At 36.1% G+C, this 12,719-nt stretch overlaps 1 protein-coding gene across 1 annotated transcript; it reads right to left on the bottom strand.

Annotated features, from left to right (window-relative positions):
* Positions 1-83: 83 nt before the first annotated feature.
* Positions 84-4,914, bottom strand: sgk2b (serum/glucocorticoid regulated kinase 2b). The gene is made up of 12 exons (XM_067395104.1): positions 4,735-4,914; positions 4,286-4,334; positions 3,876-3,930; positions 3,576-3,616; positions 3,435-3,492; positions 3,265-3,348; positions 3,050-3,181; positions 1,542-1,654; positions 1,189-1,408; positions 948-1,103; positions 761-850; positions 84-430 (listed from the first exon to the last, which is right to left on the bottom strand). Exons 1-12 carry the CDS (start codon positions 4,799-4,801, stop codon positions 281-283), a joined length of 1,215 nt encoding a protein of 404 aa, XP_067251205.1. The 5' UTR covers positions 4,802-4,914; the 3' UTR covers positions 84-280.
* Positions 4,915-12,719: the final 7,805 nt, after the last annotated feature.

Here is a 12,719-nt window from a genome sequence, read left to right as displayed (position 1 = left end):
AACATCTGATGCAACCTGTAGTCTCACTTCATCTCATTACAATATGGTACAGTCAGAACACCACTAAACATTGTATTTCTGTACAAATAGTTTTATGAAATAGGGCTAAAAAAGAATTAAATAACATATGAATGTTAGGAAAACACAGTCACTTTTCTTGATAGAAACTTTGTAGTCATGTGCAAAAGCATTGGTCCAGCTAACATAAAAAATGAACTGTGTTTAGCATCATTAGAAACATGTTCCGACAAAATGTGTATTGGTCTGACAAAAGTTTGTCTTAGTGTCCACGAGTCAGTGAGAGAATGTTTTCATTGGTGTAGGTGAAACCAGGAAAGGTTGCTCCAGACTCCTCACATGCTCCTAGTGAGTGTGGAACAGGAAGTTCTGTAAACCGAGGGTCAATGTTCGTGAGGTCACCAGGGCCAGACTGAAATGTAAACATTCAAATTATTTACACATTATTTTTATAAAATGAGCACACAATTTAGTCAATGCTTAATTTTTTTTTCTGTGGAACACTTAACAAAATATATTTAGAAGATTTTTTTATTTTTTCCCTGTATAGTGAAAATAAACATTTTGGAACCCACTGACTTTCATTGTTTTCATTGTTTTTTCAAAATTTCCTTTTTGTGTGTGTTCCACAGAAGATGAGAAAAAGTCTTACTGGTTTAAACAGTAAACATGTTCATTTTTAGGTGAACAATCCCCTTAAAGACAAATGTGTCATTAATAATAATAATAATAAAAAACTCACCAGTGAGGGAACGAAAGGAGGAGAAATTTTCTTTGCAACAAGATCATCCCAATGAATAGATGAGAAGAATGGATGAGACTGCAGCTCAGTCTAAAAGCCAAAGAAAGGGCGAAATGACATTTAGCCACTCGCAAGATACACACATTTCAGATTGTGTGATTGTGTGTGTGTGTGCTTGTTGGGTTACCAGGTCACGTTTGGCTCCTAGTCTCTTGGCCCTGTCCCTGTTTAGCAGTCTCTTCAGCAGATCTCTGCCTGCACTAGACACTCTGGGTTTTAGTACCAAAGGCTGATAAATAATATTTCTGAGCATATCAAGCCGATCTGCACTGTAGAAAGGTGGCTGGAATGAGAAAGAGTCTGTGTAAATAACACCTGTCTACCTGTATTATTTATCTAACTGAGCATTCATTGGTGGGTTTGTTTACCAGGCCATAGAGCATTTCATGGAGAACAGCGCCCAGACCCCACCAGTCCACAGTCCTGTCATACTCCTTCTGCAGGAGAACCTCAGGTGCTAAGTACTCCGGGGTTCCACAGAAGGTTCTGGTGGTGTCACGTCCACTCACGCCCTCCTTGCACAAGCCAAAGTCAGTCAGAACCACATGACCTGCAGAATCCAGCAGAATGTTTTCTGGTTTCAGGTCCCTGTGAGCATGTGAGAAAAATGGATTACTGTAAATCTGCTGAAAGTTGGTGTTCATTTTGTTCTCACTAAGCACAAAATGAATGGGCTTATCTGCTTTATACAGGCACAGATATTTCAGAAGGGTGTTGGTACCTATAGACAATCTTCAGGGAGTGTAAATATCCTAAAGCACAGGCTATCTCAGCAGCATAAAATCTGGCTCTGGGTTCTCCAAACACCCCCTCTCTCTGCATATGGTAAAAAAGCTGCAAAAATGAAAACAGACATTCATTAAAATGATGATACATACAAAATAGTATTATTTGGATATGCTACAATAAAACACAAGCCTTGTTTCATATAATTTATATGAATATTTGTTCTGTTACTTAGAACAGTGATTCTCAACAATTTTGTATGAACAGAATTATTGACAGAAACTGTGAGTGCCAATATAGGTAAAAATGGTGGGTTAAAAACAACCCAAGTCGGGTTGAAAATAGACAAACCCAGCGATTGGGTTAAAATGAATCTAAAATGAAATTAAAATGTTCATTTATTAAACATATTAATAAATGTTAATTTTCAAGATATTTTGAGTTCATTTTAAGTAAGCAATACTGTAATTTTTAAACAATAGTTGAGTTAAGTAAAACTACCCAGCAGGTTGGGCAAACATTTAACCCAACTGCTGGGTTAAAACAACCCAATCGCTGGGTTTGTCCATTTTCAACCCAACTTGGGTTGTTTTTAACCCAGCATTTTTAAAGTGTAAAATCAATTAAACGCAATTCATTTTGTGCATGTTCTTAAATAAAAAAAACAATAAATATGAAATTTTAGATATTTTTCATCATTTTAATGAAGTTAGATGTTTTAGTATATTAATAATATTCATGTTAATTTTATTAATAATAAGTTATTAATTATATGGGAATAATATATTAATTATCCCTTTAAAGTTTGCTGAGACCCCCGACTCCGTTGTTGAGAACCACTGCTTTAAAAGCTCAATTTCAGTTAGACTAATGCAACAATTCATCTTTTTTAAAATGTCTCGTACTTTTGTTCCTGAAATTGCACAGTTTGGTTTTGCAAAGATGGACTAATAGATCTAAGTAATGTGACTTTAGGCATCGTCCACTACAATTGGCCTCAGAGTTCTTTAAACATTGGAGATACATAATTTATTGATTTGATATTCAATTACATGTTGTGTTATGTATATTCAGACAGAGATAAGAACTATGCGAAAACCAGCTATAGCTGAATTATAACTGCAAATATTCTGATAATAATCTGATAATACGATAATAATATCTGATAATCTGACTATAATCTAATGTTCTGATGGGTAATCCTATTATTGGCATCTGACTTGAACCTTTGACCTAGATTCATCTCCATAAACATGTCCAGATTCAAAGCTGTGTGTATGTGATTGTGTCTGTGTGCCTGCTTAACTATATTTCGGAGACAAATATGTACTTAGAAGTAAGCTAAATCTGACTAAAACTCCTTTCTTTTTTAATGTATAAAAGCAGAACATTTTCTGTTAGGGTTAGACTGTGATTTAGGGTTATGTTATAGTACTCAACTATAACATAGAACAATAGAAGTCAATGGTATAGAACCCCATTTAGATAGCTAAGTAAACATACCTCTCCTCCACATGCATAGTCCAGCACTAGAAAGAGTCTGTCCTTAGTCTGAAAGCTGAAGTGGAGCTTCACCAGGAATGGATGATTAAGAGTCTTTAACAACACCCTGTGCTCACACATGACATTTCTTTCCTGCAAAAAACAACACAATTAATACATACAGACACATTATGAGTCAAATAATTATACTAATACACTCATGCAGTCATACTCACCTCTTTCCTTGTTAAAATAACATGTTTCTGTAGGACTTTGACTGCGTAGTATCTGCCATTTTCCCTGTGTGTGGCCAAGAACACCTGAATAAAGACAATTAAACAAGGTTTGAAAAATTTTATACATTATAGAAAATACAAAGCAGAGAGTGTCTCTATAATCATTATACCTTGCCAAAGCTTCCTGTCCCGATAACCTTCAAGTAGTCAAAATCAGCCGCAGATACCCTAAAATCATATAGAAATAAATATTTATGTGTACTTGTATGTGTTTGTGTCCATATAGAGTGATAGTTGAGCACCCTGCTTACCAAGATTGAGGCTCCTCTGTTGATAGATTACTATAACAAACCTGGGAAAGAGATCAGGGATAGAGTCAGCAGCTTACTCCAGTGACATATGAAACCACACCACAGTTCACTCCACTTCCTGTTACATCTATAGATTACTGTAGTAGGTCAGCGAGTACAGCAACTCAAATCTGTGCAGCTGACTTGACCTTATATTTCTGAAAGGACTGGAGACCTTTATTAATACTTTAGCTTAGATATTGTTAATGTGTACGTAGGCCCAAGACTATAGTGGACATGTACTTGTAAAAGTTCACTTACAGCTGCTGCACCGTCTTCCTCAGAAAGACTATCTTTGGGTCGCAAGAAATCCATCCTGGAATGAGAAAATCAGAGAAATGCAGGTGTTTTTAACAAATGAAAAATCTTTAGTTCTAACAATATTATTTTAAAGTTGCCCGAAAGTCGCCCGACCCCTATGTAACAGCACTTGGCTACTGGTATCACTTTGGAATGTTGCTATAAGTAGGTCATGGTCTTAAAAGTGCACTGGTGGTCAGTCTGAAACATGCAGTGCAATTTCAATCATTCCTGATTTTTAAGCTGATCTTTGCAGAAATAATCATATAACGAGTCAATTTTCTGAACTCTGCACTGGAATTAATACAGAGCCATGTGTTGCTTCACTTTTAGCTCATGCAATGGAAAATGATGACTAGGACAAAACTCACTGTCGATAGATTGGGTGGCTGGATCCAAGCTTCTTGTCCTTGATTAAAGCTGAGAAAATAAAATATTATAAAAAAATATGTTAATGAGTGAAATATCTGCTGCATATAGTGGATATAGAACAAACTTTGTAAGACTTTGTGTTCAAATCTATATATTTAAGCATTTACCTTTACCTTACCTTTGGTTTACCTTTTAAAAATAAGCAAATTTCCAAAAATGTAATTTATATTGTGATAGATAGATAGATAGATAGATAGATAGATAGATAGATAGATAGATAGATAGATAGATAGATAGATAGATAGATAGATAGATGTTAAAGTATGAATAAAGTTATATAATAAAGTTATTGTGGCAAATTGGTTCTGCATTATATCTGACCTATCTGGTCAAAAATATGAATTTGTCTCTTCTTATTAAAGTTTAAGGAATAAGTATTTGAGCTTACCTGTAAAATATGAAACTATTCCCTTCATTCTTGCGTAAGTGACGGGACTTTTAGCCTTTTTCACCATGTTTTCGACGGGAAAGAAAGCCCTGGTTGACAGCTGTGAGTTGTGAGTCCGTCGGTAGTCTGCTGTCTTACCGGTCAGTTCTGGTTGAGCGCTGCCTCATGAGGGTAAACCGTGACCGGCTATTTTTTGCAGGACACGTTGTTCCTCCCAAAAGCTGTGACGCCATTGCGCCCGTTATTCGTCAGATAACATGCCCGTAGGCGGAGGGGGGGGGGGATTTTCCAGAATTTAATTTAATTTAATTTTATTTATTTTTTTAAATGTGATTATTGTCATCATTGTTTTAATCATTGCTTGTGACGAATATTCAGGTTGCTGTTTCAAATTAATATGATACATTATTCAGCTGGACGTATGTGTGTGCCGCGCGTGCAGTTCAGAGAGAGTTCTCGCTAGGGGTGGGCTAATTTTCCCAAAAGCCCCGAATCTTTCAGGTTTGAGGTTTCTTAACAGTGCTCTCAAAATATAATTATTTCTATCTCTCTATTAAAATACGTTAAGCAGTTCAATACCGCTTTCCTACAGTATCCGACCATACACCGGCAGCGCTTTCTCTCTCTCCTCTCCGACAGCGAGTTCACGCACACCGCAGCTGAACACAGACACGCCTCCTGTCACTCACTCAGAGCAGCGGCAGGCCTCGAGACTCTCTTTCGGTCCGGTGGAAGGGTTTTTGCTATATAACAACCTATATGACAACTTTAGCACATTTATCAGCTACATTCATTCAGTGTTTCCCATTAATGACCCTCTACTGCCGCCACCGTTTCATAATGAACTACAAATTTAAAACAAATTACGTTTGCCAACGAGCTAAAATCGAAACCGTGATATATGGCTTTGTGCCTTTATAAAACAGCAAAAGACAGTGATTAAGTATATATACAGTATTGTCTGTGCTGCGTGTTTTAAAGAGAAGCACATTTGCGCACGCGATCAGCTGGTGATCTGGTGATTAAAATAAAAGCTCAAGGATTTATCTTTTAAAAAGAAATGAGTACAGAAGAATTGTAAAAAACCCTTTTTAATGTCCAAGTCAATGCTGTGTCTTTGTTCAATTTGCACACTGTACATGGGTTGAAGCTCTTTGAATTTCCAGAGTGCAAAATGTACAACATTTTCTTCCGGAGGAGAATGCCCTGGACCCCCCTAGAGGAGGTACATCCAACAAAGTTTTACAAATTACAGTGTCAAATAATGTAAATTTTTCGGAACAAGAATACGACAACAAAAGTTCCTTTCATGTCAGTAAAGCTGTTAATAGAAAATTAAAATGTATTTGGACAAATATAGATTTGGGCTAAGCCCTGATTGTTTACAATGTCTGGCTCCGCCCATGGTTCTCGCAATACACTTTTCAAAGAAACAGTGAAGAAGCATCACCTCTGAATGATGGTGGGAGGGGGGGGTCTCGTCAAGATACCAGCAGACAAGCTAATCCAGCACAAATTAGTGCATAAAAGGTCACCAAAATGAAGTATTTGAACCTCATACAAAAGGAGGAGAAAAACTGCAAAAATGTCCACTTTTTGAAAAAAAGAACCCTCCCTTTCAATAGGCTGGCTACGGACCTGGATAAGACACTTGCTAGCCTGGATAGCGCCCAGTTGAGCTCTCGTTCTCTCTTTTCAACATACGGGGTCTGGGCCCCTTAAATCAATCTAAGGTTTTAAATTTCAGTGGCCACAAAAGTTACACGGTTGTTAGAGGTCGCTAAATAAACACGAACAAAACGTTATACTGGGGAGATATATAAATATAATCACAAAAGCTTTGATGTTTTGTTTAAATTGACAATTAGCTAGCTAACCAAAATTGGATTTTGGTTGCTTGAGAAGAACCTCAACTTATTCACACTGAAATTTACTGACAGGCCAGAATATTTTTTATTAATGTCTTCCAAATTCCTCTTTCACACTCTACTAATATACGTTATTTTCTATATGAATGTGCATATTTAATAGTGAATTTCATAAGTTGGCTTGTGGTTGGAGAGTTTCATAACTGTTCTTGGATATGTCTATATGTTCCAATAAGGGGGATCCCACATCAACCTGTCTAGGCTCTTAATAAATTAAGAGTTCTTTTATTACTATGTTGGCATGTTAACACACTCAATCAGCCAACTTTACAGGTTACATAACAGAGATGCCTACTTGTCACCACAGCCAAATACACATATGCAAACACACACAGAAACATAAAAGCACACGCATTAGACATTAATGCTGGAAATTTAACCTTGGGATCATTCTGAACAGGTAAAGTGTCCGCAACAGTGCAGATCAACAACAGATGAAGAAAAACATGTTGGTACATTTGCAGAGGTTGGCTACAACACTAAAGAACAGTTTAGCCTATATGAAACATGAAACACTATATTAAGTGAGTGATAGATTCCTATATTAGATTATTGCTGGGCTAGATTACACAAATAAAGTTTGAAAATCAGAGAAAAGATGAGCGAGAAGACAAGATGTCATACTGTTTACGGTACACATTTAGTGTTAAGGTCAGGATTTATGGTAGTATCAATTTAAAATAACTTTTGACCTTTGAAATGGGGGAACCACTGCGGTCCCTAGCTCCTTGCAGAAAGAGAGAAAGGTGTAGTAACTTTTAATATGCATTCAGCGGTCAATGACTGATCATTCATCCTGAAAACTGATCTCCCCAGTCATAGAGTGTGCCACTTAAAAGACATTGCATATTAATAAGAAATTGCATATTTGTTTTCTATGGAGTATTGCAAACTGAAATTTTAAAATTAATCTACAAGTGTAATAAAATAAATTTAAAACATTTTTGACATGCTAAGACAGCATACAACAGTTATAATACATAATATTTTTAGCTGTTTACATTAAGTTGTACACCTAAAATCCAACCAAATATTTCAAATGTTTTTCTTTAATAATCCACTAGGATTTTTAATTTGTTCAACACTCTGTTTAATACTCTTACTCACTTTGACACATGACATAGGTGGGCAATAACCAATGATTTATTAAGGATACCTTCCAAGAAATCCACTGATCTCTGATGTCATAGAGGGGTGGGGGTGTGGGGTATAGAGAAATCTATATTTGGCTAGCAGAAGGTTAAGGGACAGTCAGCCCTGATTAGTTTCTGAATCAGAGAGATGACACCAGGACACACAAATACCCACACATACACACAGATCCATGTATCTTTGTCAAATTACCTCATGGATTCTCATTGGGAGACACAGTTAACAATCTACAAACAAAGTGTGAGTGACCTACCTTCTCAGAACATTTCTCAGAATAAACAGAAGATATCATATTGTAGCTGTTGCGCATCCCAATTTAACTTAATGCTGCCTGATCACAACAAGACAAACCACATGAAGTGCCTCATTTAAGTGGTTTTAAACCAATTAAAACTGATGTTGTCAAATGTCAAAACATGTGCTAGTCTAATACATTTAAACAAGACCCCCAGATTTTATTATCTAAGCTGCTTGTCTTGTTGAAAGACCATAAACATATTGGGGCTAAATGTAGATTTCTTAAAATCTCTTGAGTACAAGAAGAAAAAAAAAAGAATAATGCAAACAAGGCTGTTCAACTTAAAATTTAGTTTCTAAAGTCCAACTTGTACTTAACTCATTTATCATGAGCAAAGGCTCCATTGATTCCCATTTGGAGTCATTTGACTGTACCACCATTATAACCCTGAGGTTCTGACCTTAAACTGGTCTAGCTGGTCTCCCAGCATAACCAAGCTGGGGCCGGATTCACCAAATTCTTCTTATAAAAGAAGTTAAGAAATATTTAAAGATAGGTTTCCAAGAAGTTCTTAAGAATGTTTTTACGAAACTGCAATTCTTGAAAAAAATTTTTTACAAACCCGATTCCCAAACAGTTGGGACACTGTACAAATTGTGAATAAAAAAGGAATGCAATAATTTACAAATCTCATAAACTTATATTTTATTCACAATAGAATATAGATAACATATCAAATGTTGAAAGTTGAATGAGCCAATCAAATATTGGCTAAAATAAATAAATATATTTTAAAAACAAATCAATATTAAATGTCTATAAGTATCCAAATAAAGTGGGATGATGTCAGTTATTGGAAAAAAGATGACAGTTTATTTTGCAATAATGACCATCTGACTGTGTATTATCCATGACATAATGTTAAGACAGCATACAACAGTTACAATACATAATATTTTTAGCTGTTTACATGTCTGTAATTTTGGATTTCATAAGAGCTACACATTCCAAAAAAGCTGGGACAGGTAGCAATAAGAGGACGGAAAAGTTAAATGTACATATAAGGAACAGCTGGAGGACCAATTTGCAACTTATTAGGTCAATTGGCAACATGATTGGGTATAAAAAGAGCCTCTCAGAGTGGCAGTGTCTCTCAGAAGTCAAGATGGGCAGAGGATCACCAATTCCCCCAATGCTGCGGCAAAAAATAGTGGAGCAATAACAGAAAGGAGTTTCTCAGAGAAAAATTGCAAAGAGTTTGAAGTTATCATCATCTACAGTGCATAATATCATCCAAAGATTCAGAGAATCTGGAACAATCTCTGTGCGTAAGGGTCAAGGCCGGAAAACCATACTGGATGTCCGTGATCTTCGGGCTCTTAGACGGCACTGCATCACATACAGGAATGCTACTGTAATGGAAATCACAACATGGGCTCAGGGATACTTCCAGAAAACATTGTCGTTGAACACAATCCACCGTGCCATTCGCCGTTGCCGGCTAAAACTCTATAGGCCAAAAAAGAAGCCATATAAACATGATCCAGAAGCGCAGGGCAGCGGCCATCTAGAGCCAGATTTGAGAAACCCTGCTTATATGTAGCTATAGTGTTATGTTGTAATCAGTGTTAGGGAAAGTTACTTTTAAAAGTAATGCATTGCGTTACTCCCTAAAGTAACTAATTGTGTTACAAAATGTACTAAATGTATTACATTACTTTTACATTACATTACTATATAGTGATGTGTTACATTACTTTTGCGTTACCTTTTCTCACCTCAACTGGGCTTGCTTGTTTATTTTTTTAATAACAAAAAAAGTTATATTTTAGGCAAATGTCAAGGCTCTTTCACACCAAAAGTGAAATGAATAAGCCTCAGACTGAAGAAAATGCATGTTTACATCTGTACAGTAGAGGGCGCAGCTCAAACAAACCTTTCAGCTGTGCTGCCATTCTCAAGAATAGGATACAGGAGGAGGAAGTTAAACACTCTTATTTCTAAATCTAATCTAAAGTAAATTTTGCTTATTGGTACATTTGAATTAGGTCTGCAGCAAAGACATTGGTTAATAAAGTGAGATTAAATACATAAAGTATATTTGTGTAATTTAATATAGTTAATTATAACAGATTTGCATAAAATTCTGAGATTGCATTTCACTGTTTTTATTCATTTTTAGAAATACTGAATGTTTTCGTGCCAGTGAGATGAGTAAATGCATGTTCCTATTTAGTCTAGAACTACAATAACCGTCATGTTTACACACAGCGCACACAACTCCTCTGCACTTTAATTCTCTCAACATGGGGACAGGAGAGCTGTCAGTCCATAAATGTGAAAAAGTAATTTCCATTACTTATTGTTGTAAATTGAAAAAATAATGTATTACTTTACTAGTTACTTAAATAAGTAATCTGATTATGTAACTCAAGTTACTTGTAATGCGTTACCCCCAACACTGGTTAATACTTAACATTTGAAATAAACCAATAAATTAAAGTGTTAGTTCAACCAAAAATGAAATTTCTGACATTAATTACTCACCCTTGTGTTGTTACATACCTGTAAGACCTTCGGAACACATTAGGATTTTTGAAGGGATTTTTTATCCCCCATAAAAAGCTATGTAATTGCCATCATTCAATGTCCAGAAAGGTATTAAAGATGCAGTTGTGGCGCTCGCGTGAACAGCATCAGCTACTGAGCCGGCGTTTGGACGTAAACACAGAAGCGCTGAACTGTGTTCACTGTGTCAACTGCGTAAGAGTCTAACAGGGTAGAGAATTTTTTGATTTTTTTAATTAAGTTTCAGCTGTCTCAGAAACATTATCACAGACTCAATGATTTACAAACAGATGCCATGAAAATTACCCAGACCAAAGTAAAATAATTACATAAATCAAGAACACATAATTGGAAAGTCAAGGTTTTCGTTTTTCTAACAACATCTTTGGCAGTCATTGACCAGCTTTGAATAGTTCTGTCCTTGGCCTCATTGAGTTTAGCAGTGGTGCCCTCAAGCAAGACAATGTGTCTGAAGTAAGAAAGCCAGATGGAAGCAGAAGAGGTGGATGGTTTAATACATGCACGTCCTGATATTGCTGAGTTAGATGCGTTCCTGGGTCAACATATTTTGTTGATCCTGGAACAACATTCTAGTCTGAACATTTAATTCTATTCCTACTCTTAAACCTAACCCTACCCAAAAGTTATGCCATAAATCAGAGGGAAATGATAGGTGAATAACACTGATGTAGAAGCACCAATTCATGATTTTAAGCCTAAACTTGACATAATCTGTAAACTTGTCCCTGAAATCTGATTGGTTGATTTGAATGTTGTTCCAGGATCAACAAAAATGTTGACCCAGGAACATGTTGAACTCAGCAATATCAGGTTATGCGAAGATGAACAAAGGTCTTACAGGTTTAAGTTTTATTAGCTGCAGTACCTCCAATAAGATCCTGTTTTAATGAATATTTAGCTTAGAGTCATCTAAGTGCAGGAAGATCAAGGGGTCCTGAGGTATTTCTAAATATAAAATATCAGACAGGGCCGTACATACAAAGGTCCATAAAGGTACCACCTTTATGGGCATTCCCAGAAAATGTGCAAATACAAACCTACTATAGAATTACTACATAGATGACAATAAGGATCAGATCTGATCTTCATTTTTTACAATAAACATTGAGTAATGTAAGCCCTATTAATATAATCTGATGCAGCAGGTTTTTAGATGCAATGAAACATCTGGCCCATATGACATCCCAATCAGGTTTGGTTGTTACTTCCTTTTCCCAGGAATAAGCTGGTATAGGAGTACTGTTGAAAGAGAATAGAGATATAGACTTTAGAGACTAAGCCACTTGGGGGGGTGTTAAAGTCCATCCACTTCTGCAAAGGATGTGGAAATATATTAGCAGTCCAGGGAACACCATAGGCCTTTAGGGCTGACCTCAGTCTATAGGAAAAAGGAAAATCCCGGTTAAGGAGAATTCTGTACTCAAATGTTGAAATGATTTGAGGCCCTTCTCACAAAAAATACCATTCAAAGTGTGAATACCACAATCAGACCAGGCTTTATAGACAAAGGACTTTTTTTCCAGTTTGCAAAGAGTTATTATGACCGGGTAGAGAATTGTTGAATAAAGTCATTATTTTTGTTTTGTTTTTGCACGCATTCTCGACGCTTCATAACATTATGGATGAACCACTATAGTCACACTGACTATTTTAACAATGTCTTTACTACTTTTCTGGACCTTGAATGATGGTAATTACATTGCTTTCTATGGGGGATAAAGAAAAAACCTGTTGGATTTCATCAAAAATATCTTAATTTGTGTTCCGAACATGAAAGAAGGTCTTACGGGTTTGGAACGACACAAGAACTTAAGTTAGAAAATAAAAAATAAAACATCAAATAAAGGGTTGGTTCACCCAAAAATAAATAATGTCATGTATTTCTCACCCTCATGTCATTCTACACCCGTAAAACCTTTGTTCATCTTCGGAACACAAATTAAGACACCTCTCAAGATCCATAAAGGTACTAAAAACATATTTGAAACAGTTTATGTGAGTTCAGTGGTTCTAACTTAATATTATAAAGTGACAAGAATACATTTTGTGCGCCAAACCCCCCCCCAAATGACGACTTT

This window comes from Chanodichthys erythropterus, chromosome 2 (genome assembly GCF_024489055.1).
Source record: "Chanodichthys erythropterus isolate Z2021 chromosome 2, ASM2448905v1, whole genome shotgun sequence".
Taxonomy (NCBI): Eukaryota; Metazoa; Chordata; class Actinopteri; order Cypriniformes; family Xenocyprididae; genus Chanodichthys; species Chanodichthys erythropterus.
This window is presented reverse-complemented; position numbering and strand designations above follow the sequence as displayed.

What these genes read in the sequence shown, in the direction of transcription:
- sgk2b (XM_067395104.1), bottom strand. Translation starts at nt 4,801, where the DNA reads ATGGTGAAAAAGGCTAAAAGTCCCGTCACTTACGCAAGAATGAAGGGA. An exon ending in ATGAAATGCTCTATGGCCTG is followed by an intron (nt 1,104 to 1,188) that starts GTAAACAAACCC and finishes TTCTCATTCCAG; the next exon opens with CCACCTTTCTACAGTGCAGA. An exon ending in TAGGAGCCAAACGTGACCTG is followed by an intron (nt 851 to 947) that starts GTAACCCAACAA and finishes TTTGGCTTTTAG; the next exon opens with ACTGAGCTGCAGTCTCATCC.